Below are 27,641 nucleotides of genomic sequence, written 5' to 3'. Positions count from 1 at the left end.
CCACGTGGAGAAGATCAGGGGACTCGCAGCGCAATGGAGTGGAGCTAAACTCATAAAAGACTGAAGATTTCTATAAAGCAACCAGGATTCAAAGAGTTTATTTGCTGCTCTTGGTTGAACTGCTAGTAAAAGTGCTCTCCCAACACTGCAAAAAAATTGTCTATAAATAATGCAAGCAGTCAAGTGTCACCGCAGCAGGAAAAGGGAAGGCAGAAACGACATCTATCTAAATACACCTGCTAATGAAAATATTCAAAGACAAGTTCTTATGGTCTTGACATTTAAAATGAGAAAAAGCCAAGAGAAAATATTTATCACCGGTTTTGTATAACATCCCATGATACTCAGCCATTATTTTAACATTTGGCAATTCTCATCAAAAGGCGATCAAAAAATCTGGGCACAGTCTGTCCATGGTTTGCTTTTTCCTGACAAAACTAATACTTGTATGAACAGGTCCCGCACTGTGACCCAAAGCTTAGAAGGGCTGAACTACTTGAAGTTTTAATGAAGCTAAGAGCCCAGGTCATTTACCGGTTCTCAGTATCAGTTTGGTGGTTTTCTTCTCTGTTTAGATTTCCTCTGCTAAAAGAGGAAGTTTTCCTAATCCCAGGTCCAACCATAAATTTAGTATTATACAACCATGAATCACAGAACATCTTCAGTTGGAATGGACTCACGAAGACCACAGAGTCCAACTCCTGACTCCACACAGAGCAACCTAAAAGCTAAACCACATATCTAAGAGCATTGTCCAAATGCTTCTTCAACATTGACGGGCTTGGGGCCATGACCACTTCCCTGGGGAGCTTGTTCCACTGCTTGACCACCCTCTCGGTGAAGAGCTTTTTCCCAGTGCCTGTTCTGAACTCTCCCTGATGCAGCTCTGAGCCATTCCCTTGTGACATATTTGAAAAAACTGAGTAATTTTAGAGCATATTTACGGCAGAATAGTTTTAACCGCCTCTAAAAAAACAGGTTGACAATAGACGGTTGGAGGTACCTTTTAATGAAGTTGTTTCAAAAAGGTCATTTTGCTATTTGGACTTAAGTGCCCTGCTTATTCTGTCCATTTATAAATCTATTTAAAATACTAGATGCCAGAGAAAATCTCTATAGGTTCAAAATCCAATCCGATACAGTAATCTATACTATATAATACTGTAATAATATCCAATATTAAACTGTGATATCGCATTGGATTCACAGCTGCTGCAGGCAGAAGTCAAAGGTGTTCAAAGACAGCAGATCACTTGTGAGGCTTTGCCTTTTGCTGCGGGCTTCGGCTTTTAACATCTCTTAGTTAAAAATTCTTCCCAGAAACTGGGCACCCACAGCTTGGTGGGCAGCCTCCCTCAGCTTATGCCACCCTGAAGCGTGTCTCAGCGTACATCACCTTCACAGCTACCAACACACAGGGCTGTGTTTCAGTTTGCTGTCTCTGGCTAGTTTTCCCATCAACCATCAAAAGCAACTGAAATTTGGGAGCTTCAACCCAGTCTGTCTTGCCCTACAACCCTACATGCAGAAGAGTAAAATAAAGTAAGAAAAAAAGGATGTTACGTAAACCAGAAGGTTAAGCTTCACCAGAGACTGTATTTATGTTAGGTTTCACCTCTAACCATAATTACAAGGTGAGACAGGCTCAGTCCTGCCATCAAAGAGGTGTCCTCCTCCCTCTGGCTTGTCTTGCTCTTGGATGAATGTCCTCACTCCACTCGCTCCGCCAGGCTCTGGTGCTCAGCTGACCCTCTGCTGAGCCAAGTCAGTGCGCTAACCTAGCAGAGCCCTGCCAAAAACGTTTCCTGCCAGGTTACCCAATACTCTGCTTGACCACATCTTTCCAAGTCAGCACGCCTGTTCCGTCAGCACAGCCCGCCTCATCCAACAGCTCCCAAGCGCGCAGCAGGGAATCTGCAGCTGCTTCGGCTGCAGTTGCCTGGCTGCTCCTTCGATGGCAGTGCCAATTCAAGCACAGCCCCATCCTTGCGTTGCCACCCTACGCTGGCTGCTTGGCAGAGCTGACACAACTGTTTGTGCAGCCACAGAGCAAACAGGATCAAGGGGTGGATTCAGCAGATGGCACAGATGCACCTGACAGCCAGGCTGGGCCGCTGGCAGGAAGGAGTGAAAGCTGTTCTAATCCAGCTGAAGGTGGCTCTGCTAAACGCGGAACCACAGCTCACGGGAATTTGTGAATAGTTCTTACTTCAGACCTTAAAGATCTTCAGCCCAGCTGCCGGATCTGAAGATTCAGGGAATTCACAAAACCTTTCTCGTGAACACTGTTCTCCCTCCTGATCCTGACCCAAGACCCCAAAAGGGAGACTCCGGACAACTTTAAATCCTACAGATTCACCATCTTACAAGGTGACTTGCGGGCAAGTGTATCTGGCCCCATCCTCTTTACCTTCAAACATCCCCTGAAGGCCACAGTCCTGTAGTTAATGCACCCCACAACCTCTGACCCAGACCAACTCCAGGCACCTTCGTTCCTGTTCCAGGCTTGTGCTGCTTTCTCTGTTCTGCCTGCCTCCCACCACATACTCTTCAACATAAAGTCTCAGCCTTTACTTTTCCTTCATCTGATGTGTTAATCAGCCACAGTGCTAATAATGATGCCTGAGCATCCTGGGGGCTGTGAAACAATAACAGTTTTTGACAATTAGTCAAAGCAATGAACAAAATTACAGCGCTCTATTTATTTCCGAGAAGCAGGCAGTACAGGCCAGGGCTCAGCCCTTGGGGGTGGTCCAGGGGGGAGAGACAGGTTTGCCCCACGAACGCTACCTCTGGATTGTGTCTTTTTCTCCCTTACACTGAACTTGATTTCATCCTGTATTGACAAAACCCCTCCATTAGAGCTAACTTGGGTAAGAAGAATCAAAAGGAGCAGAGGTGCTCTGACAGGCTATGCCATCAGTGCAGCAACAAAAAGCTTAAAGCATTTTTTGGCAGGAAACTGGAAATAGCTCTGTTATCTACGCTTCTGACCTGAAGCTGTGTCTTTCTTTATTACTATCTTTAATACCCCCCCAACTTTTAAGAAATGCAGGTACAGGAACAGAATCAGTGCTTCTGAAAGAAATCCTGGCAATAATCTGAGATACAGGTGATTCCTATCTCGCTTCTGCAGCAGCCAGAACAAAAGGCAGAGCTGGCTGCTGCAACAGATCTGGCCTTGGCCAGAAGGCCCAGCAAACACAGTTTCTAGAAATCAGGATCCCATGTAAATCGCTGCAGTTTATTACTCCAACTCAGTATCTTCTGCTGCTCTCAGCTGGCAATAATGCATGGGAACCGAAAGCCCTTTAAGTAACCGTTTCCCAAACCATTTAAAGCTTTATTGATTGAAACTAAATACTTGAAACATCCACCCAGAGGCTTTAGCCTAAGTGCAAATCTACCACAAAAGTATCTCTACATTTATGTGATACTTCATGATCCAAAGATTTTTTTGTGTGTAGACAGTTAAAGAACTCGCATATACACTGAAAAATTACTTTGCACCAAGGGCTGCCCAGCTATTATTTCTACTTGAACAGCAACAACACTGAGAAGCTTCAAAATGGAGAGGGTTCTCCCTTCCCAACATAAAACAGGAGTCATCCACAACAGAAGTTCATACCTGTCTTTCAATAAATGCATTCATCCTCTGAAGCATTCCCTCACAGGTAAATTCATAGGGCAAATAAGGGTCAATCTGTGGAAACAATGTGTGTTAAGGTTAGAGGTTATTTTGTTTAAATTAACTTCGTAAGGTGCTGCATGGTAGCTGCTTGGATTGCAAATACTACATTATAGCTTAAGTAGCAACAATAAACAAACTCATTAGCAAATCACAATTTCACAAAACCATCAGCAGTTTACGCTGATTTTTTTCTCCCTTGCAAAGGCAATAAAAATTGCTTAGTGATTATCTTTAAGGAAACTCAGGGTATACTGCAAAGCTATAGATATAAAGCTAGCCTGAGACCCTACGGGATTCCAGAGCTCCAGCTTTAACTAAGTTTCAGTTCTGGAGTTGAAGTGAAAAAGAAAACATTATGACAAAAAAAGAATGCGGTATCTTTGAAAATCACTTCAATCTTTTTATTTTCCGCTTGAAGTGCCCTCATTACAATTCCACACCGTAAGTGCACAACCACTTCAGTGGCGGTTACATCAAGGCTAGAAAATCAGTCAAAGGAGCGGAGCATGTATTTGGACAGCCTGCAATGCTCTAAGGATCAACAAGGCAACTTCCACACTGAATGCACAGGAACAGACTGCTGTATAATTTACATAGGAAATTCACATTTCTATACAAATTCACTCACGTTCGTTTTTTTCAGGTAAAAACCTGACTGATCCAGTACTAAAACATGATAATCAGATACCACAGATATGTAATAACAATTTCCCTCCCCCCGCCTCCCCTGCTCCGTATCTTACCACAGTGCAGTACTCTGCTTTAATTAGACTAACATCAGGAAGCACTCTATATGCAGCACACAATATACCCACAAGTGCTGATGACAAAGTGAGGACACATTTCTCACCTTTTGATTCAAAATTGATTTCACAGCCTTCTCAACTTCAGAAAGATCATTGATGTCTACAGTCCAGACATGGGGCTTCCCAATGTAAACTTCAGCATAGGGATGCTGAGACGTCAACTGAAAGGAAGAAACAAACGATACTGGTAAAAATTAATGTGTCAGGCTATCATTCCCTCTCACCCTCTTCATCACTTTTTGGAGAAATGCACTAGGCTAATGCAGGAATTCAGCTAGGAAAACAGTCAACGTCATTCGTTCTAAACTATCTTTCAGATATTCTGTGTTGAAATATAGAGAGTGAATTTAGTTGGAAAACTGAAAATCAGATAATAACACAGATCACAAGTAACATCTATGCACCTCTAATTTGTGGCTTTGATCCTCTTAACGACCCACATCAGAGAAGACTTGATGCTTACTGAAACTACTTTTCAACATGACCCTGCTTCTCCACGCCGCTCTCTTTTTCACAACCCATAATTGCTACTAGTCCTGGTTAGACCTGCATGACTCGCTTCAAGAGATGTCATCCTCATCCCGTCTCAACTTCAGACAACGTCCTCACCCTGTTTCTCCTTCGAATTTCAAACATTTCCAAGCTTCTGTGAGCAGCAGCGAATAAAGATTCATTTCTATCACTTAGGATGAATTCTGACTCTCGCTGCTGATAGTACAAGAGCAACTTGACCTCAGTGTTTAATGTTGTTTTGCTCACCACTTTGTCAGAAAGCATATTCAATAAATACACAAGTAGATAACTAAGAACAATCATATCAGAGATTACTTTCAGAACTAGCTGGACAGCACAAAGTAATTTTATGAAAGGCTGCACAGGAGTGAGAAGAACAGGCAAATGAACACACTGAGAGAAGCAAAAGCTGCAGAAGGGAGTTTTTCACACTAGCCTCACAAGACAATTGCTTCATAAATAAATACAAAAAACCTCCTACAGGACAAATTATTCACAAACAACTTTTATACAGCTGCCTCTTTATGCATGATACAAAGAAAAACCTAGAGAGTGCAAAAGATCTGAAGCAGCAAACTGCACCTGTTGGAGTCTTGTCCTGCACTAGGCATACACTGTACTTGAAACTCTTCCTCAATCAACGCAAGAAACTACTTTACAAAAATTTTGCCTATTGCATTTTGGTTGTGGACAAGAGAAGCCAGTCTTGTCATTATATCCGAGAGCAGTGCTCCAGGGGCTCTGGCTGCAGGGCATGGGGTGGTGAGAGCTCAGGGACTGCCTGGAGGACTGCGGCTGCTGGGCCAGGAACTCCGGCTGCTCCTGCACACAGACAGCTCCCTGCACTCACCTGCAGCCCCCTGTGCTGTGCTCCCATCGGCGTATTTTAAATTCCTCCAAAAGCTCCAACGCGTCTCGAAGACTGACATATTCTAACCTTTTTTCAATAGCCGCTGTATGGACTTAAACATTTGGGTTACCAAGACCGAGTTCCCAGGGCACTTCTGTCTGGACTTCAAATGGCCAAAGCTACATTCCTGTTGCTTTCAGTAGTAACAAAAAACCTACTGCACCTTTAAAACTATGAACGTAACACAGAGTTCTAAATTCCACAAAGCTTTAGGAATCATGCCTTAGACCACTCTTTCTCTACTGTCTCAGACGAAACAGCAATGTTAAAGCCAGATCTGATCTGGAAGATGAACTACTAAACTTCTCAGACTAGTAGCTGTTGTATTAAGAGTAACGTACTTTTATTGCACCAATTATTCTCCACCTATATTCTCAAAAAATATTAAGACTATTTCCCAATACTGAAATGCTTTAATTAGCCAAGGTTTAATGTTTCAGATAACTCAGGAGATACTCCCTCTGCCTATAATTAAAACCTGTAAGAATTCTTATGAATAGATTTGGAATTAATTTCTAATTTCAGGTCTTTTTTCCTTCCTAAAAGCATAAAATGAATGAAACCACACCCACCAAATACACATTTCAACTAGATTTAGCATAGAATGTCTTCTTGTTTTCTTTCGGGAACAGGGTAGAGGGAATGGGAAAAAAATATTGGTACAAATATTGGTACAAAACAAGCTGCTTGAAGGTAATTTTTTCCCCCACTGCCTCTTTCCCCCAGCAAAATCATGTCCCAAGATAAAACAACTGCTAAGCTAAAATGAAAATTGTCATTTTCAGTTTTTGTACAGATACTTTACTACAGGACTCCATCTTTGGGGTAAAGGGGAAACAGTTAACTCCCCCCAAGCCCAGTAAATTCTACCTAGGACAAGAGAGAAATAGTGACTTACAGTGGTTACTTTACAACAGTACTGAACACGGGCTTTATCTTCAGATTCATCTATGGATAATCAATTTGCAGAACCAACAAGCTCTTGTTGTTCTCCATCAACACTTGAAAAAACTGAAACATTTACTGACTCTTAATCCCAAAGAACAAGCACATAGATTACTGGAAATCGGATCTAAATGCAGTTGTGAAAATCAGTTAGAGAAAAGGTTATTCTCAGGATAGCTCAGCAGAGCATGTGAACCCAGTAACATTTGTGAACAACGTTCATTATATTATTTTGTACTAAAGCAGTCAATAGGGATTATTTTTCTGTGCAAGTCAGGTTCACAGCCACATGCCAGTGGGGCTTAGCATGGCATTCCAAGCACTAAAATTCCTAATAAAGAGTTAGGTCGGTCCAGATTATTTACTGAGTCTGACCAGTTATAGCATCTGTGTACAGAACAACTGGAAATGGAACAGTCAAGCGACCCACAGAAGAAAAGCTTTGAAAGGTGCCATGCCCAAGGAGAAAGTTTAAACAGACTTTTCCCTCATTACTGCCATCTCCTTTGTTGGCAATGCAAACTGTGAGAAGGGGCGAGTCTGAACTCATGTCCTGTACGAGCTGAATGTATAAGAGGCTGAAAGGCAATTAGAGTCCTGGATCATAAAATCATAAGGAATTTACGTTCCTGGTTTCAAACAGGAAACTGTCTTTTGCTTATCAGCTAGCTGGTGCTGATCAGTACACGATTTATATATCCAAGTGTAAACTTGAACTGAGAAATATAGCTGTGCAAGGTTCTCATTGTCTGTTACCAGACGACTTTCCCTTCAGCTAAGTATGTAAAGAAAATACATATATACACACCTATGAACAAGACACGGTCACAGGCAAAAAGTACTAATGTCAAAAATGGCCACGTGACTGTTAAATGCTTGCAAGCGGTATAGGCTACACTTTACCTATTCCAAAGTCAGTGCCAGGATGAGGGGCGAGTTTACTTAGCCTCTTTTTTCTCCTACTAGAGCTAAACACAAACTGGCTGTTTTGAAAGCTTGAGGTTTGGTTTTCCCGTTCTCTTAAAGAGTCAGTTCTCTAAACATCTTCAGTGTTTAACCACAAACACGGTGGGCTGTGACCATTAACAACACAGCTCAACAGTGCCTTGAGCAGGTCTTTTCTGGAGGAAAAAAAAAAAAATATCCTAAAACATACACACAACTACTCACTAATGCCATTTTTATAATTTACTTAAACACCTTTTTACTTCCTGCACAGTACACAGTAATGTTTGTTTCTTCAACAAAATAAAACCACTCTCAAATGACACATCACGTATCATATGACATGATCTGTTCCTTGGCAGAACATCAGGTTTTCAAGGGAAACTTCAGTTTACGATCTATCAATAAGAAGCAGCAGAATATACACGAGGCAAAACTAGAGGTAAAGCTTAACAATATGTTAATGAATAAACTTGGTTTTTCTACAAAAGTAAGGACTGATAATCCCATCAATGGCTAAAGAAAACAACAGTTGCACACCTTTTGCAATAAACAGTGAACATTTGAGAGCAGCCTGGAGAAGAAGGACGTTGGGAGCTGTTGGGTGATGAGAAGCTCAACATGACCCAACAATGTGCACTCGCAGCCCTGAAAGCCAACTGCACCCTGGGCTGCGTCACGAGCAGCGAGGCCAGCAGGGCGAGGGGGGATTCTGCCCCTCTGCTCGGTGCTCAGGAGACCCCACCTGGAGTACTGTGTGCTGCTCTGGGGCCCCCAACATAAGCAGGACGTGGACCTGTTGGGGTGAGTCCAGAGGAGACCACGAAGATGATCAGGGGGCTGGAGCAGCTCTCCTGGGAAGACAGGCTGAGAGAGTTGGGGCTGTTCAGCCTGGAGAAGAGCAGGCTCCGGGGAGACCTTACAGCGGCTTCCAGTGCCTACAGGGGCCGCCGAGAAAGCTGGAGAGGGGCTTCTTACAAGGGCGTGTAGTGACGGGACGAGGGGGAATGGCTTTAAGCTGGAAGAGGGTAGATTCAGATTAGATATCAGCAAGAAATTCTTTACTGTGAGGGCGGCGAGGCGGTGGGCCAGGCTGCCCAGAGCAGCTGTGGGTGCCCCATCCCTGGCAGTGCTCCAGGCCAGGCTGGATGGGGCTGGGAGCAGCCTGGGCTGGGGGGGGGGTGTCCCTGCCCGGGGCAGGGGGGTGGAACTAGATGTTCTGTAATGTCCCTTCCAACCCAAACCATTCTATGAAGCATGCAATTTTTCCTATATTGTGTTACTAAAAAAAAAAAAAATCACAACAATTTTCAATAAAGAAATGAACAAGCTTGAGAAAGCTTACCTCTCGGAGTGTTGGTTTGCCTTTGAAAAATTCCGTGTTTTTGCTACTTTTTGGCGGGTTAAATCTTAAATTTAGAAAAGCACATCCATTAGCAATAGCTTCTAAAGGAGCCGGCCCTTCATATGGAAATCCAAGACCAACAAATAGCTGAAAAATAGAAAACAAGGACTATCTTAGTTTTTGTTCTTTACAAAAACTGAAATGTAAGAGCTAACTTAAAATAAACAATAACACATCCTAAATGTACCAGCCTAAAAAAAATGTAGCATTAAGAAGAAAATGGGAAAAACTCAGCAGCTCACCCCCTCCTACCCAAGCAGTAACAGAATGTCCTGTAAAAGACATTTGACAATAACCTGTAGTAAACTGCGGTGTTTTTTCACAGAGCTGAGGCAACAACAGACCCTTTCAGTTATTTTTTTGGGGAAAAAAAAAGTCATTTGGTGGTTTGATTGATGTTGAAATAAAACTGCTGGGGCTCTCTCGCAGGTATGGGCTTTACTGCAGCAACCTCACCGAACAGCTACGCTACTGTCTTCCCTTCTCCCACATCAGCTAACCTGCTGGTTCTGCCAACATGCACACACTCCTGGCCAACTGATTAAGTCTTCTAATTAAAACGGTAGATGGCAGCAAACAGCAGCTGAAGACACCGTACTTGGGCAGCAAGAGTTTGCATAGGATTAAGAAGGTTCAACGCCCCCAAGGTAAATTGAAGGAGAAAAAATTTATTACAAAGCTATTCTTACACCAGCTGAGATTACAAGTGCTCTAGAAAAGGCAGTGCTTTTCTCCCTTGTAAAGAAATTCAATATTTTTTCAGAGTTGTCTGGCTTTTATGTGGATCTTGACCCCTTTCCCGGCTGAACATAATTAAAACCCTTGAATTAAATATAGGATTCTTCACCTTTATTTGAATGTGTGTGTATAACAGGAGGATTACAAGCTGTGATTTGTAACAGCAATTTCTCAGCACTGCTGCATGACTTAACATATATAGACAGCCACTGCTTTTTTCAAGAGAATAAAAAGCAATCTTCATAACTATTAGAATCATGTATTCAGGATGTAGGTATTAAAAGAAGTCAAATTATACTATCCTGCATTAAATTTTCTGCAAGATGGAAACAAATCCTAGTAACAGAAGATTCAAAACCGATGGCCCTTTCTAGGAGCTGATCTTAACACCGATGCATAAACCTGTAGTCAGTACTGTGCACAGACATTGCCAGGCACTGCAGCATCAATTCTCTCCAACCTATAGCAACAACAGTATAAAATTCTGATTTGGCTCATTTTAAAAATAATATTAACACTTCTCAGCATAGTTGAGGATGTACAATTTTCACTGCATGGAGCTGAATATTGTTATTTCAGTTTTCAATTTTCAGGTTAAAAAGGTTGCCTACTTGCAAAAACTTTCTTGGCTATCTTGCAGATTTAAATCTTAAATAAAACTCTCCAGTGGCTGAGAAAAAAAAAAAACACCAAAAAAACAACAAAAAGAGAGAGATCTGAAAGACTATCTCCACTACAGATTATCTAAATGTAGGGTTTATATATGGCATAAGATACCTTACCTCTTAGTTAGAAAAAAAATATACTAAATTTCATCTCAAAAGAGGCTTAATTTAAAGAAAGGTAATCTCTTGAAAATAATGAACTATGGACATTAAACCATTTAATGCAATCTGCACACATAATGTTATTTATTTAAACTACTCCTTAGTTCAGGCAGAAAACCAGCTGAGACCCAGCAATTAAAACCATCTGAAGTATCAATTCTCCTACGGTCCTGTGTTTGTCTGTTATGCGCAGAATGCTGGTTTGTTTGCTTAGTTTTAAGTTTTTTAATAATCTGCTGCTGTGCACTGCTGAACAGTTCTGTATTTGACTGATCCGTTTATTTAGGAGGAAACTCCATCGGGAAAGAAACATGGTTTTATGTTTTGACAGCTCAGAGCACACTGTCAACACTTAATCTATAATAAATAGCTTACCACCTGTTTCGCATCCATTTTCCAACCTTACCTCTAAGCAGCACCATACCTTTGAAGAAAGAAGGAAGGAAGGATGGATGTCTGATTGCATGTGTATGTGCTGCCTGTTGGCCCGAGGTTGCAGCCTGGCTCGCAGCTGTCTGCAGCCCCCGCCAGCTCCTTCTATCAACCCTCAAAAATCTTCTACCACTCTCCATCACATCGTCACCAGGTCAGCTGAAATTCCCAAACTGAATCTAGACTCTGCTCCTGAAAATCACCCTTTATTAACGTTACTTAGTTAGGGAGCTATTATTTTTGTATAGTATAAAGAGGAACTGAGAAAAACCAGCAAAACTGAGGAATATCTTAACTGCCCCACCCAAGAAAGTCACATTCGTTATGATTCAGAATGCAAGCAACACAGGTCATTTTTGTATCTTATTCTTCGGATACTCTAATTTACTAAACCTTTGAATTACCTGCGACTTATTTCCAGAAAGGCTAAAACAATCTGTCAAGGTAATTCCTAGAAGTATGCAAAAAATATTGCAAGCCACTATGTAAAAAGGAAGTAGGGAAGGAAAAATAAAAAAAAAAAAAAGAAAAAAGCAGAAATAACAAGCAACAGTTTTCAGGTCCGAGTGAAGCAAGCATCCACTCGCAGCAGAGCTGAGGCCGTGTGAAAGACTTTCTGCCACAAAACGGTAAAGATTTACAACAGGCTGTGTTTCCACTATTTTGTGATACAAATATACGCTGTTGCCTCCACCACGTAAGGTGCTGACTATGGCTTTCAGGGTACTCTCTTACTGGATGCTATGTCTGGTAACACAGGCCGCTGTGGAGAGGCACCTTCACCCTACGGCTGAAGATCTATAATGCAAAACTCCAGATCTGACAACATTGCTAATGTAACTGCAGGTACACACAGTTCAAAAATGTTAGCCATGATCTTGTTTTGTTTGCTGCAGCAGAATTGCTATGCAAAGTAGAATTCTTTTATGCTTTACTGGTTGATTAGTGCTTGAAACCATTTCATTTTCTGTATGTGAGCATTTTTCTCAGCTTTCAAATGCTTTTGAAAGCCAGAACTGCTATTTTTCATACAGTGCTTTCAGTGGGCACATGCCACAGTAGGCTGTGTATGCTAATGCCCCATATGATGTGATGATTGCCAGCAGGTGTTTACAGTATAGAAGTATTATCTGAAGGAGATAACAGCGAATACAGATGTAAAATGATCATCGCAACAGCGGTGTGGTTTGGGTTTTTTAAAACCATTTCCTTGTTTGCAAGGTCTGCTACCCAGGTGGGTCTGTGCCTGTAAGGTCTGCAGGAATCAAAAAAGGGAGTTCGTATCTGCAATCTCACCTTGCATAAAACAGGTGTTGAAACCTTTAAGCGCAAATACTTTGGTTTTCATAAGAAAGGCTCCTCAGGAACCTTTTCTGCCTTTGCAGTGAACTGAACCCCTGGTTTGGAATTTCGGGCTTTTGAGTTGGCCAGCAATCACCAGACCAGCCATTCTTTTCTGATTATAACGTAAGCAGCCCTTCTTCCATGGTGCAGTAGCTAAGTGGAGAATTGCCTGACATGAAAAGTGCTTCACAATCAGTCCCGTGAAAAAACAGGCTGGTTTGGTTTTGTTTTTCAGAAACCACTGACTTTCAAGCTGACACTCAACAATTTATTTGTGGAGTTTACAGCACTAGATCGAACTATTATTAAAATGAGTACTTGAGCAAACAGTCTTTCTGAATTATAGCCAAAAGTATAAAATAAGGACTGAATGTTTTACTTCACTGACACTAATTCAGACTATCTGAATATTTAAGAGAAAAAAATCATATTCCAGAGACTAAATGCTATAGCTTCATAAACAGGAGTGTTTATCTCCTCCTTTTCCCCTTTCTAACATTACTGCACTTTATCTAATTTATTCTGTCAGGTCGGTAGATTTATCACCACTTTTGTATGCCTTCTTACTGAACTTACATATTCTCTTCTGAACTACAGAAAGAGAAGCGTAGCAAAGGTTAACTATCTTGATATATTTTTCTCATGAATATAAAAGAGTTTCTGGAAAAGTCAATCCTTTTGGGATTGAAGCAACTTTAGAATAGAATCACTAGTTAATGACTTTTCAGCTGATTTTGTGAAGCGTGTGGAAGTAAAAAATATATTACTTCATAAAAGGCAACATGAAAAAAAAAGTTTGTTTTCCTATTCCTGCTTATCCAACACTGCAACAAGATTTTTCTCTGTCTAAACAGAGTGTTGCTCCTACTTTTATTAATCGCCATTCAGAAACTGTAAATTCCACTTAGTAAAAGAATCTGAATTCCCTCAAAAATTCACAGTGACTTGAAGTAAAAAGTTGCATCTGAAACTTTCTCAAAGGGAGGACTATTTGTCAAGAATTCAGTACTGGTTCTTCCAAGAGAGTCTGGTCCAACTCCCCCAGCTGCCCACTTGGCAAGAAGCCACCTAACTTGGCAGGAAGGCTGCCAACTTGCCTACCCTATTTTCCTCTGACGTGATGAATGGCTTTACATCTTCTCATTAGGAACTGTTGACATGTCTTGTTTTTGTCATGCACTACACAGCTGAACTAGCCATGATGAATCTCAAACAGCCCCCTCCTGCTTGGAAAACGCACTTATTCTGAAATGCATTGCTTTATAGTACATACCAGAATGAAATAGCAGCTGCATGCTTTTGAGAAGAGCTAGGTCCTATACCAGCTACTGCAGAGAGACCAAACAGATTTTGGGAATGCAAAGCTCTGATCGAGAATCACGACTGAGCCATCACCTACTGGTATTTTGCTGTCCAAGGGCAAAAAGAACCAGTGCAACACAAACCGACACTTCTGAGTACAAACTGTGTGATTTGTTAAATTATTATTTACCTCTGACTTGCTGAAAACTAGATCATTTGTCAGTTGACCTAATAAAAACTTGCTAACACAATGTTGAAATCACAAGCAATGGAAGACAATCCTTGCCCTTGGGTATCAAAACGTATGTTTAGGAAAAGAAAAAAATCTGAAAGTTTCTGGAAGCTTAAAGACAAAGGTTGTTGCCTGGAGACAACAAACAGGCTAGATGGTTCAAGTGAGCATTGTACCTACAGATGCTACTGTCCCGGAGTTACGGTTCCGATTATTCACATACTTTAAGCACACTGATTGTCTAGTGACAAAACCCCATAACTAAATTCATTACAGGGCTCTGGTCATGTTGCCTAGCGATTAAAGTGATTATGGTTAAAAAGTGTCCTTGAACATCAGTGGATGCACGTGCACACATACACTCAGGGCACAAAGCTCCCATTCAAGTCAGCTTGATTTCTGTGGAAAACCTGCACTTCTTTTAGCAATTCAATCCATGATCTATTTGATACAAACACAACTGACCTACACAGGCAGCAGATGGCTGGCAGAGACAGGTGAGTGGTGTTTTATGCTAAGCTACATTAAAGTACTGTCTTTTAAAGGGTATCAAAACCTGAAACTGTGAATTTAGAGCAAGTACATCTGTTGATCAACACTGAGAGGCAACCATCTGCTAAAGCAGGACAGTGTACCTATGAGATACTAAGCACCAGCTAGCAGAAAAAAAAACACAACCCAAAAACCACCAACACAAAAATCTGCCTCCAACTGAAAAAGTCTAAAGAAATTACATGATAAACCTCAGTTTCCACTTTCAATCTCAGGATGCTGCTGTTTCACCTTCTTCTGTTAAACTAGATATAATGGAACAGTATTAAACTGGAATAATAACTGAAATCCATGACGCCTTAAGTCATATTTAATTTCACTTCATTTGTTGCAACATCAGAAATACACTGCAATCCCATTTGCCTGACAATAATTATTAGAAGAAACTGATGGACTCCTAACTGCTATCATCAGGTCTAAGCTTTGTTAGCCTGGCTGCACCATGAATAAATAACTTTCTTAAAGGAAAACAGCAAATTTGCAAATCTGCTACCAAAAGTTCAGAAAAGCCATACGAAAATACTGCTTGCAGACTTAATAAAAAATGTTTGTTAAGAAAGGTTGTATCAAAAAGATGGTATGATAAAAAGGCGGCTTGATGACCCTGAGACAGGGTTCTGAAACATACTGCTACATTTCTCTGTGCCATCTACCAAGAAATGCAGCAAATTCTCAAAGGACTTCCACCACTGTTAGCAAGAAAAAAACCCCCAAAACCTAACGTAAAACAGCAGTACAGTAAATCATTAAAATCTAAAATTCTCATAGGACTCTGAAAATCCATGCGTAGATCCATGCTTTTCACAAAAATACAATTTGTGAAAAATAAGCAACTTACTGACCTTGGGAGTACTTCAGAATCACAAGATAGTTATCTTCCATCTGATACTGCAATTACCAGTCAGAGCCCGAGCGTCACTAGCCTGGCTACCTCGTGTCACAAACCCCGTAACTGCACTGTGCTGAGCAGCAGAATATGCACGTATCAACTTGAATTGTCCAAAATTCAATGTGTCTTTATAGTGCATCTTAAAGCACAGTAAATATAACCGATAACAACGAGATGAGCTATACTTCATATTGAAAACCAAGATTTTTAGTGTTAATACACGCAAGATGGCTGATAAAGAATTAGAGGAAGACTTAGTCAAACATAACCATACTGTACTTCGTACACTGTAAGGATTTCAGTAATCCTATAGAAAGCCCACTAGCTTATTTTACTATTCCAGTGAATGGAACATTTATTTTTTTCATGAGGAAGTTACTGTTTGAGCTTGGGGTTATTACACTGTCACTATCCTTCCCACATTAGTATTACGATTAACACAGTGATTTCATACTCTACACAGGCAAAAGCTGTGTAATCTCAGTATTATCTGTGACGAAAGTAAATGTTGACTTTTCATCTGCAACATTATGTGTATCTGTATGCATCAAGTACACACACAGTGGTTGCCTTTAAAAAGTCATAATTTGCCAACAGCTGTCACACAGAGATGTCAAATTACCATCATTTTCCCAAATATTTCAAAAAGGCGACCTCTGCAGTAGTGTGGGAAGACTGGGAGGCACTTTCTTTTTTCTTTTCTTTTTTTAATAGACTCGCCTGTAGAAGTGCACAGCAAGAAACTATCAACAATGGGGAGTAAGTGATGCAGTTCCACACATTTTGCTGATTTTAAACACACAAACCACTTCTTTCACCAACTGAAAGTTAAACATCCAATTTAAATGTAATCACTGAAGTGCTTTAATGTTGTAAAGAGCCACAGAGATTACGGGAATGGCACAGAAAATCCCACAAAGCATTCTAACCATGAGGACAAAAGTTTATTTATTTCAATGTATATACTATCCTTTTATCTTGAGTTCCCGTGACTGTAGGGCTACAGGCAAAACACACTATTTTGCTCTCTCTCTCCACAACTGAAGTAGATAAAGGAACTGAACGGCAAATGAAGTGCTTGGTTTTTTGTGAAATACATGCACTTCAGATACTGTCTGTAGTTATTTCTGCCACTACTCCTTCTTGACAAACTTACTTTGGTTTCTCTCAGTAGAAACTGCAAATCCCGCCCGCTGAGTATGCCATGGTTTTTTACATAGCCAGGAATATAAATGGTGCTTGTCCCATGAACAGTTCCATGGACTTCCATATACGTGTGGATGATGTCCAGATAAGCCTTCTTATCCTGTAATAGCAACAACAAAATATTTTCAGTCTTTACACATTTCAAGCTGCAGTGTTCAATCACAGCTGGTTTTTTATTTCCTGTACCACAAAAGCCAGAAAAAGTAGTTCACTTATTCTTATATGATTTCTGTAATATTTGATCTATTGTTACATTATTACTTTTATTTTCTACTAGATTGGAAGAGAACTGCAGCTTTTTTATTCATAGTATATGCATAAATAAATCAATACCAAGGTTTTATTCATTTCTATTTGGACAGGTCACCATGAGATAGCTGTAATCTCAGCATGCCTAAACAATACATGGCCTGAAAATACTAAAAAAACCCCAACAAACCAAACATTTAAATATCACATTCTCACTGGTTTTGTCAGAAATGCAAAAAATTAGTTGTTGTTGATCTTTGTGAAGAAAAGGGTGAATCTTGCTTTGGTAAAATGCACTCTTGCCAACTGAATAACTGAGTACACATCTTTATCTAAATACCCAGTATCCGAGTCCCATGAGATACCTACAAATATTCCACTTCCCTAATGTTTTAAAGGTATTTTGGAACAGACCCAGAGAAGAGTAATGGTTTTAAGGTTCACATGAAGAAAAAAAAAAAAAAAAAAAAAAAAAAAGTACACCGTTCTAGTTTGCAAACAAGAATTAATTTAATTTTCAGTGCCATATGTTTTTTGAGATGTAAAGACTACTAGCATTCCAAAAGCAATTAGCTGTAGACTGTATTTACAGCCAGTATGCAGCACAGATCAAAGAGACCTTCCCTCAATATTTGCACATTAGCCTTAGAAATAGCTCTAAAATCAGGCTACAAGTTTCTATACTTCTTGGCAGCAAGAGAATTTTTCAAGAATTCTACTTTCCCCTCACTATTTTTGTCACGTAAATCCTGTACGCTGTGCCTCCACAGCCCTGCGTGAAAGCTGGCCAACAATTTTACTGAAGTTCATTCAAAGGGCAAGTAGACTGGTGAAAATTCTGTCTTTTCAAATCTTGGAGGAGCAATAAGGTTATCAGGCCTAGATGAATGACCACTATCGCTTCTTAAAACATCCTTGCTAAACTAACTGTTCGTATATTCGAGTACACAGGGTATTTCATGTCACATAACAACTGGCTTCTGGCTTGAGCTTGCCCTGCTGGTGACACCGCTTGTGATGAAGTGGATTGCCGGCCTCATTATGTTCACCCCGTTCTGGCAGCTGCGCCAAGGCTACACCAGTCAGACAATGTCCTGGGCTAAGTATTATATAAAACTGCCAACAAATGGAGACAAATGTGCTTTCTTGCTGGATGCGGCTGCTGTTATTGTTAATTAACACAAATTTTTTAAAAAAACTAGAAACTTGCTGCATTTTTTATTTTCCCTTTTACTTCAAATTGGAATTACTCTGAAAGAGATGTTATTATTTGTAAAGTATCATAATTAGAAACTGTTGAGAAGCTCATGTGCTTTGTCAAAAGAAAATCCATTATAGTACTTTTCCTTTGCAAATGTGCAGGAGAAATACAGATGGGAGTAGCCGAGTCTTGTTTCCAGAACGCAGCAGCGCTCTGTTGCTAGAGGCATACCTTAATCCTGCCTGCCTGGCGTTTAGTACAGAGCCTGTGAGCTAGGCTGTAGTGTTCTGCATGGGAAAAGCAGACGATGAAGCACAGGTACTACTGACGTGATCTGCCTATAGCAAGAACACAAACACACTTGCCTCAGATTTTACTGGCTCGTGGCACACAAACTGATGACATGAATGCACTCTAACTCAACTGACTTTCTGAAGAAAACAACCCAAAACCTCAGAAAACAATCACTGCTTGACTCCCTCATTCACTTTGAGTCAAAAACATCTGCTTTCATAATCATCTATAAAGTACCACAAAAATACCATTAGCTCCTTACACTTTACATGAATCTCACTAACATTAGTCTCCTCCTGTATTTCAGTCATCTTGAATTTCCACATTCCTTGTAGAAAAGTGTAGTATAAAAGCCTATACTGTAATAAGCCACTTTGCAAAAATAATCAGGACACATAATTCCACTCTAAACATTAAAAACATTGAAGTAGAAAATGAGAGAGCATAAATACGGCATTTATAAATAGAAAGGCTACAAGTAAATAAATCAAGAAATGTGATTTGCAAACCAAAGGACAGCATTCCTTCAACTGTTAATCCACTTCCTGAGTTTCCTTGCTTGGCACAGATAAAAAGTATCTTTTAGTCTTAAATCATTTGACAGTAAACTCCAGATTTTTACTTTCTCCAAAATGAATTCAAAGAGAAAAGATCATGGGTTGCTGGCTAGTAACGCAAAATCAACATTCTCTGCAGAGTTTGTATCAGACCGCACTATTCACCCATATCTGCTGTTCAAACTGCAAATCTAGACTTCAAGTATGAAAGATAAACACATCCAAAAAAAAAAGCCAATTATTTTTCCTCAGCATCAAAATGGAAGTGTAAAGTTAAGTCACACAAACCTATTCTGAAACAATTTCAAAAAGATTTTCAGCAGCTAAAATAAACATGCTGTTCAGGAAAGTACTTTTTGTTGATCATTAAGTGCAGAACTGTTATTACTGTTCATCAATTACTTCCATCTACTTTTGAAAGCATCATGATAAAGCTTTTCTCATCAAAGAAATCAAATGACAGCTGTCTGGTAAGTCTTTCCCTAGGACAATTTTGACAAGAAGACAGTCTGAAGGGCTGAAATTTGAAGTTTGGTGGGTGAAAAATTTAAGTATAAAAGCTACAAAAATATGATAGAAACATGATGCATTAAGAACTAAACTGTGCTTTTAGTAAATGGTGGTAATTAACAGCTTTGCTTTACCACCAGTTTGTCAGTCAGATAATCACAGTATTTTGAAATTTTAGATCATTCAGGTACCCTCACAGAAGACTAGAAATTCAGCACTGAACTAAGCACCACATATTCGGAACTACAGGCCAACTACATTACAACAGAGCTTGATTCAGTCCTAAACTGGATTATGGGTTGAAAGTTCAAACTGCAAAATGTATGTAAAACAGCCCATATACTCAGTCTTACTAACATTGAAAGAGTCAGAAGACAATGGTTTTATAAAGCTTGACAAAGGAAACTCAGAGAAGTAAGTACTGGGATAGATTTTTGTGTATATTCTAATGCATACCATTAAGTCTAGAAGTCCTGACATCTGCATGCTTATTTGCCAAAGTGTCAAGTCCAAGGTAAGCCAAAATCCAGTGTATACGCAATGTATAACAACTGAGATTGTCACATAAATTTAAGATTGGAAAAACCTCTTTTTGAGAGCTGTCACAGTCTTAAAGACTTTTCAAGACATCCTTGAATAATGAAAATCTTGTCCACTGATGAAGTAGAAGACATGCTGGAGAATTCAACGTACAACAATATTAAGAGAGTTAAATAGATACAGTGTTTAACTTAACAGTTTTACAGTGGTAAATCACATAGAATAGATGATGCCTCTTGGAGATCACATAAGAAAATTTCAATCTGCTAGCCGTGGAGTACTTAATGCAGAGTATTGGATTTATAAATGGATCTGGAGAGGACTCAGTGATTCATGAGTAACAAGTGTGAATTCTACACTGAGCAAATTATCTTAAATAAAGTGTTAACTATATAACCATATAAACCCAATAAAATTACAACACTCTGTTCTTTCTGTACAAGGAAATCCTCTCTTACCAAACTGACAGTGTACTCTGAAGAAGTCAACCAGCATGCAGAATTTCTTTAAAAGTTCTTAAAGGAACTAAGTCTCTTTGGGATAGAACGGAATCACTCTTATGAATGAATAGTCATCACGTGAAGAGAGAACAGAGAAGTGACAAAGTGTGCAATCAATACGTACTATTCAGAGTAGCAAAACTGAAACTAACCTCAAAATGTTGGAGCAAAACATGACAATACTGAACACTTGGGGTTGCAAAGCTTTTGAAAAAGCTCCCTCAATAATCTAAGGGACTGAGTGACTAGGAAACAGAATGACCGATAAATTCAATATAAACAAAGCGATGCACATGTTGAAAACCAGTCCTTGCTTCACATGAATAATGGACCTGAGCTAACCCGCATCACTCAAAAATGAAGACTTTACATATTACTACAACATGATTATGGTCCGTGGGAAAAAAAAAAAAATAAAAAATCAGTTTAAAGTTCAGTAGCAGTCAGTCCACCCACCAACCAAGTAAATGATGGGAACGATTTAGAAAGGAATCGGGAATCGAGAAATAAAGATAATATCATTGAGCTGTTCTATAACACCACAGTTCTCTCCCTCCCTTCTTGAACACTGTTGCATTTCTGGGGCCTTTTCTCAAACATAACCCAAGAACACTGGATGCGGTTCTGAGAGGAGTAAGAAGGATCCAGGCTTCTTAATTTCCACTGTTACATACAGAAACCTGTAACTAATTCATTGACGATTCATCAGCTTGGAAAAGAAAACTTGGCAGAATATGAAAGAAGTTTACAAAACAGTAACTGGCATAAAGAACATGGATGGTGACTGACTATTCATAATGTCAAAGCAAGTCAAACAAAGCTAGTAGGAGGCAGTTTAGAAAAACCCCAAAGTTAATGATTCCTCTTGCAACAGGTCAGAGATTTGAGGGACTCCATGGCAGTGAACATTGTGGAGGCAAAAAAGTTTGCATAAGTTCATGATCGGAAAGTGCTTTGAAGTCATCTCTTACAGAGATCTCAAAAGTGTGTCAGCAGTTTATCAATAGACAGATTCAGAAAATAAGCCCCAAAAACAAGCTGGAAAGAGAGAATATGTGAAGGAAGTATCAAGTAACTTTGCCATGCTTCTGCTCTTCCCTGAACGTCCATTTGCTTTCCTTGTTAGGCAGCTACCACATGTATCTGCTTAAAGTACACATTAGCACAAAATATATACATGAATTAATTTGCACATACATAATCTTTGCATAAAGAATGAATAAAACATCTCAGTAAAGACTCAGGTTCTTCAAAATCCTGCTTATTCAGTTCCCTGTCTTCATCTTTATTTTATTTGTCATCTCTTGCAGTTCTTCATCCACAGTTTTCTCCTTTGTGGGTTTTTTTTTTTGTTTGTTTGTTTGTGATTTTTGTTTTGTTTTTCACACGGAGGTTTTTGAAAAATTTGACAAGTGTTCTGTAATGTGCGCTACCACCTGACCAGGAATCTCCTGTCCTTTGAATGGAAATTTCCAGAACTAGCAACAAGACATACTTGTGCACTGTAAGTACTGAAGCAGGAAAGTGCAGGGGTGCAGAAGGAAACAGGAAGTGAGACCACAGGAAGAAAAGGTGGTGTTGGTTTTCTCATAATCAAATACTAGTAGATGACTGTGTTAATTGGTATTTTAAGACCCCACTCATTCATTTCACAGCTGCGGAGTTCTGCAAAAAGAGAAGCTGATCACTGATAGCCTGAAAGGTAACTATTCATGGAAAACATGTTTTTCTCTCTTTTTTCATAATAAATTCTAATTTTCCTAACAAATGTTGAAGAATAAGTCTTCAAAAGTGAACATGCACATATACTTATTTACCACCTATAGCTGCTCATCTACTTTGCTTTACTCAGGTTTTTGATCTATACTTCTTTCAGAAGCAAAAGGTCAATTTCAGAAATGTTCCTGAACAAAATCGGCTCATTTCCATTTGTTACATGGCATAAAGCAGGACAGTGCTTCTGATGCCTGCTGACAGCAACTAGGGTAAGTTTTGATTGATAGATAAGCCATCGATAGATAAGCCCACAGTGCTGCTGCACGTTTGGAGGAAGAGGAAATAAAAACGCCACAAGTTTGTGAGTGTACTGACCACATGGGAGAGAAAAGGTGATAAAGATCTTTTTCTCCCTTTCCTTATGTTTCTTTTAGCTTAAAAAACATGAAATGAAACGTTCAGCCAAAGTATGTTGCTAAATATGAAGCTCACAAACCAATTGGAAGGAAGGGAAAAGGCAGCGCTGCCAGCAGTGAGACACTGATCTCTGCACGTAACAGAACTATTCCTAGAAGTACAATTTTTCCTCTCTGAATTCTCATTTTCTTGCTCCCACTTCATGCAAGAGGGCATACGATAAGGAAATTACATATGTCACATGGAGCTATAAAGGGGAGGTGTTAGTAAGAACAGCCTTGGTTATCTTGTGGTGATTATGTTCTCCTGTTGAGAACAAGCTAAATGTAACCATCTCCCATTTCTGAGTTTTCAAACTTGTTATGCAGACAGCATAAATTTTAGAAGAATGTCCATCTTGTTAAGTGGCATTAGTAACAAACTCACACATTATTTTGGCTTTAAATATATCAGTATTTTTAAGACAACTTGAATACACTGTAATATAATCTACTACAGCAATCATCATACAATTGTATGTTATGCATTTACGGCTATTTTCTGATACAAGCAAAATTCTGATTTCTCTCAGCACCCTACAAAAAAATACATAGCAAATAGTGTAAAAGTAATCTTGACTCTCTTTCTAGGATCAAGGACAGACGTATTGGAATAGTATGACAGGAAGCTGAAGGAAGAACAAAGAAAAGGCTTAGAATGAAACAGGAGCTAAGACAACATGAAAGGCTTCAAACATTCCCTTTTAATTGAAATGTGCTGTAATTAAAGCCAATTTTGATAATGGAGAGCATTCTGGGTTTCACTCACATTTTATTCATTCCTTCTTTTTCACTTAGGGAGAGATAGGGCTCCCTTTACTCTTTAGTACTGCCAGAAATCACAGAGAAAAACCAAAACCTTTGATTATAACACATCCAAAACTTGGGAAATGTTGCCCTCAACAGTTTACCTCTAAGAATAACCTTTAGAAATGTTGCAAAATTCTTTAGAGCCTCCTATTTGTAATCCTCAACCCACTTTAGACTGATTTAGTTATCAGAGGGAAGTAAACAAGATGTATCTTACTGTCTCTGAGCTTACAACCTTTCTGACCTCCAGCAAGATGTACTCAGACTTGCCCACAGTAATACGGGATGAATGCCACTGGTCTGAGGCCATGGGCTCACATCTTTTTCTTATCTGGCAGAGCTGACAGAAGTCATCACTGTATTCCTCCCACTGTTACTTGTCATGTTCAGACCAGAGTTTAGCCCCATTGAATGATGTGGGAAGACAGAACATTGTAAGCAATCCATAATTTTCTAGCTACAATAACCTGGTTAGTGTACACAGTTTAAGGAGGTGGTCTGAGCTAGCGTCACCAACTCTGCCCAGACATGCAGCAGAGCTGGGAATATGGGGATTTCTAACAAAGATGAAATTACAAGTAATTTGGCAGCCTTATTTTTTATTTTTTTTACAAGCTAGCCAAATGCAGAAAATGACCCATGTCCATGGCTATATAAAACCATGATGGCAGTTAGCTATTCTAGTCTCACCACCGGGGAGAAAGGTCCTGTGCATACCTCAGTCCCATTTCAGCCTGCTTGGTTTAAAATCAAACACTTTCTTTGCAACTGCTGTTCCCCAAAAGCACCTCAGTCTGGGGACTGGAACGCTCTCCCCTCCACATTGTGCTTCTCTAATGACTGATCAGATCTAGCAGTGACATGTGTATTCTGTGGAGATTACACTTTTTGTTAATTGGCCATGTTCGATATAAAGAAAAGGAGCAGGATAAATAGATTAGTCTGGTTCTGTACAAGATATGTACAAGCCATGGTGACAGATGAAAAGAGCACTGAACAGGGAAAATGAAGGAAACATGAAATAAGCAAATTACACAGACACAAGATTACTTCAGGCTTTCTGTTGATCACAAGAATAGGATTTTATCACTCCAGATAAGACATCCCACATCGTCACCGATACCAAGCCTATCTGCAGTGATTACACTTTATATACCAGTGCATATGGGCATGACTGAAGTTACAATCTGCAAGTTACAGTTTTAATGCGCTTGATGTTGCAAACATACAGTCATCATTTTAATATGGCCGGGTATTAAGTCGTACATCTTAGAAGAAAGAAGATGGGCAATACTGATAGAAATGGAGCAGTGACTTGAAAAGCAGCAGTCCTAAAAAAAAATGATACAAGGCTTTTGTTTGGGAAGTCATCTAAACATGAGCTCCTAATGGTGAAAAGGGGATATGCCTAACAATGCATAGAGTGTTTCCTTTCGATTTGGTGCTTGGACAGCACATGTGCCCTTTGCTAACATTCACATTTCAAGAGGAATGTGAATAATCTTGAAGAAGTTCAGAGAAAACAGGCGCGTGAGAACACTTAAGAATTGGAAAGCACAAAGCTCTCAGTGGTTCAGCATATAGAGGCTTTTCAGGAGATGACTACAGGTTACTTTGACCTCAACCTATATATTCCTGCAGGGAAACAGAACAGAAACATCACCAGTCGAGTAGCCAAAGTCTGTAACAGCTGCTAAGACTGGAAACTACCGTTTGGAAATCTGTACCAGAAATAATGCAAAGTCTTCAGGGAGAAGGCAATTATTCAAGGATTTAACCAGAGAAAGTAGTGGGATTTCCATAGTGTGCTATTTAAAAAATCAAGATTGGATATTCTTTTCCAAAAAGCCATGGCTTTGTCTTAATCAGCCCATGAACATGCTGTGTGTCATACAGAATCTCAGACCAGGCAATCACAGTTCTCCCCTCTGGACACATAAGCTATTAATACATATTTCTGAATTCATGCAGACTGAATAAACTGAGAAAGATATCTATGTCAGTGAAAAAAACCCTTAGTAACTAAGCAAGTATCTTGTTCCTTATATCCAACTACTATTCAACAGGCTGTTCTGCTGATATGCACTACAAATCAGGTCACAAAGTAGAGATCATTATTACATGCAACTGCTCCTGAGAGGCTGATAATGAGATCAGCAACTAAAAGTACAAGAACCTCAGCTAAAGAAAGACTCAAATGAAAGGATCCCAGCTCTGCTCCGGCATTCTGCAGACAGAAGAGACTGCAGATGGGGGCATCCTATGTCTTTCTATACCATAAGCCAAACAGAATAACTGTCACAGTATTGACTACGATGCAAAGCAAACCTTCCTTTTAAGACACGGTACATAGCTGAGTGCAGTAAGCCCAAACATAAACCTGAGAGATCACAACTGAACATGCACAGCTAACATGAATACTTGTTAAGCACAGTAGCCAAGAAGCATTCGGCTCTACCTTTTTGCTACCACTGGCAACAAAAAACATTCTCCATTTCTCTTAAGGTTTTGTTTTTCTCACAGATGGACCATTTGTACTTGTAGTTATCATTTTCAAGAACTTGTTCTGCATAATCACAGTCATCAGACTACATGTTGCTTCTGTGCTTTCGAAAACTGTGCAAGACCAATATTCTCACACCGAAGAAGAGAAAAAGAAAGACAATGTGAGACATGGGTGCTCTCGTACTGTCATACTGTTTGGTCCTATGTATGGCATAGCATGTACTGACCATTTCCTTTTTGAGTTGATAGGAGGCTTAAAATAAGGGTTTTTTAGGCATGAGGGAAGGCATAAAGAGTATATGGGCTTACAAAGCTACAGGTAACTTGAAAGAAATCCAGTTATCAGTAAGTAATGGCTTTTCTTTGACAACTGCATGAGGCAGACGCTCCCAGGTGTGGCAGCCTGGAAGCAGGAGCTCCAGAAAAGGACAGCGGACAAAAAGCAGACCACTGTGGGCTTAACAACACATGGGACCTTAACCTGGCGAAAATATGACCAGACCTCCGTGTTGTGATTCTGCAGCTCTTGTCTGCAGATGGGAGACAGTACAGTAATTGCAGTATTTCAGAAACAAAACTCTGCTACTATTACAGGGAGATAAAATGAGATTGAACACTTTTAGGGTCTTTAGTGAAACACAATTTTCAGTTCAAAATGTAGTACAAACGTACGAAAAGAAATACTTGAAAGACACATTTGCGTATGACTGAAGTTCACAAAGCTTCTGACACCATCCATTTCCCACTATTTTTAACAGCTTCTGCATTTTTCCAGAATTATTGTAATATCAGGATATTTTTTTTATTATTCTATCAGAACGGTGTACATAAATAGCAAAGGATCCACATCAATCTAGACAGAAGTTTCCTCATCAGAAAGACTTCAAAACATTCAACTTAATTACTTAAATATCTTTATTTTCAGAAAAGAACTTAATCCATTTAGAGAGAAGGGATACTTTTAAATTTAGAGTTATGCTTTATTATATTGATCAAAATAAATTTGCCCAAGTATGTAAGTATAGAAAACTCACCTTCCAGAAATTATCTACTTTGCCGTAAACGAGAGACTGATTCTGCCTTTTGATGTCATTAATGTGTTTAATGTCACTGGAATTCAGATGTTGCTCTACCACAAAGCCAAGGAAGCTGTTATCTGGAGTGTGAGCTGCAAGAAACAGAGCATATTCAAAACCTTTTAAATTGTCGGTTAATGTAATTCACAAAAGAATGAATGTTGTCAGAAAAGTAGGTATAAGGAACATATTATTCAACAGATTACTTCCTTCACATTCATCCTGAGAGATACATTTGTTTGCTTTATTATCGAGATTAGTTCGTATTAATTTTAAGTCCTGCTGCACATGTCTACTGAAGTAAGCAGTTATTTGCTGGCTTGTTGCTGACAATAAAAATTCTGCAGCTGGAATGAGGCCAGTAATAATGAATTTTTGTGCGCTACACTTTTTTATTATTAGAGATAAGAGAACCTGAAGAAATTCAGCTTGACAAATTCAGAGATGCATTATCAACAATTTGAAAAAGCCCTGGGTTTATGCTTGTTTAC

General features: G+C 39.5%; 1 protein-coding gene across 2 annotated transcripts in view; it reads right to left on the bottom strand.

Annotated features, from left to right (window-relative positions):
- Positions 1-27,641, bottom strand: part of MGAT5 (alpha-1,6-mannosylglycoprotein 6-beta-N-acetylglucosaminyltransferase) — a 133,103-nt gene that overhangs the window by 9,848 nt on the left and 95,614 nt on the right. For both annotated transcript variants that reach the window (XM_056348624.1, XM_056348625.1), the window contains 5 exons: positions 27,109-27,242; positions 16,688-16,837; positions 9,156-9,302; positions 4,542-4,658; positions 3,629-3,703 (listed from right to left, as the gene is read on the bottom strand). In XM_056348624.1, coding sequence (XP_056204599.1) covers positions 3,629-3,703; positions 4,542-4,658; positions 9,156-9,302; positions 16,688-16,837; positions 27,109-27,242 — 623 coding nt within the window. The remainder of the gene's footprint in view (positions 1-3,628; positions 3,704-4,541; positions 4,659-9,155; positions 9,303-16,687; positions 16,838-27,108; positions 27,243-27,641) is intronic.

Source organism: Falco biarmicus, chromosome 8 (assembly GCF_023638135.1).
Source record: "Falco biarmicus isolate bFalBia1 chromosome 8, bFalBia1.pri, whole genome shotgun sequence".
NCBI classification, from domain to species: Eukaryota; Metazoa; Chordata; class Aves; order Falconiformes; family Falconidae; genus Falco; species Falco biarmicus.
The sequence above is the reverse complement of the archived record's forward strand: the minus strand, read 5'-3'. Positions and strand labels throughout refer to the sequence as shown.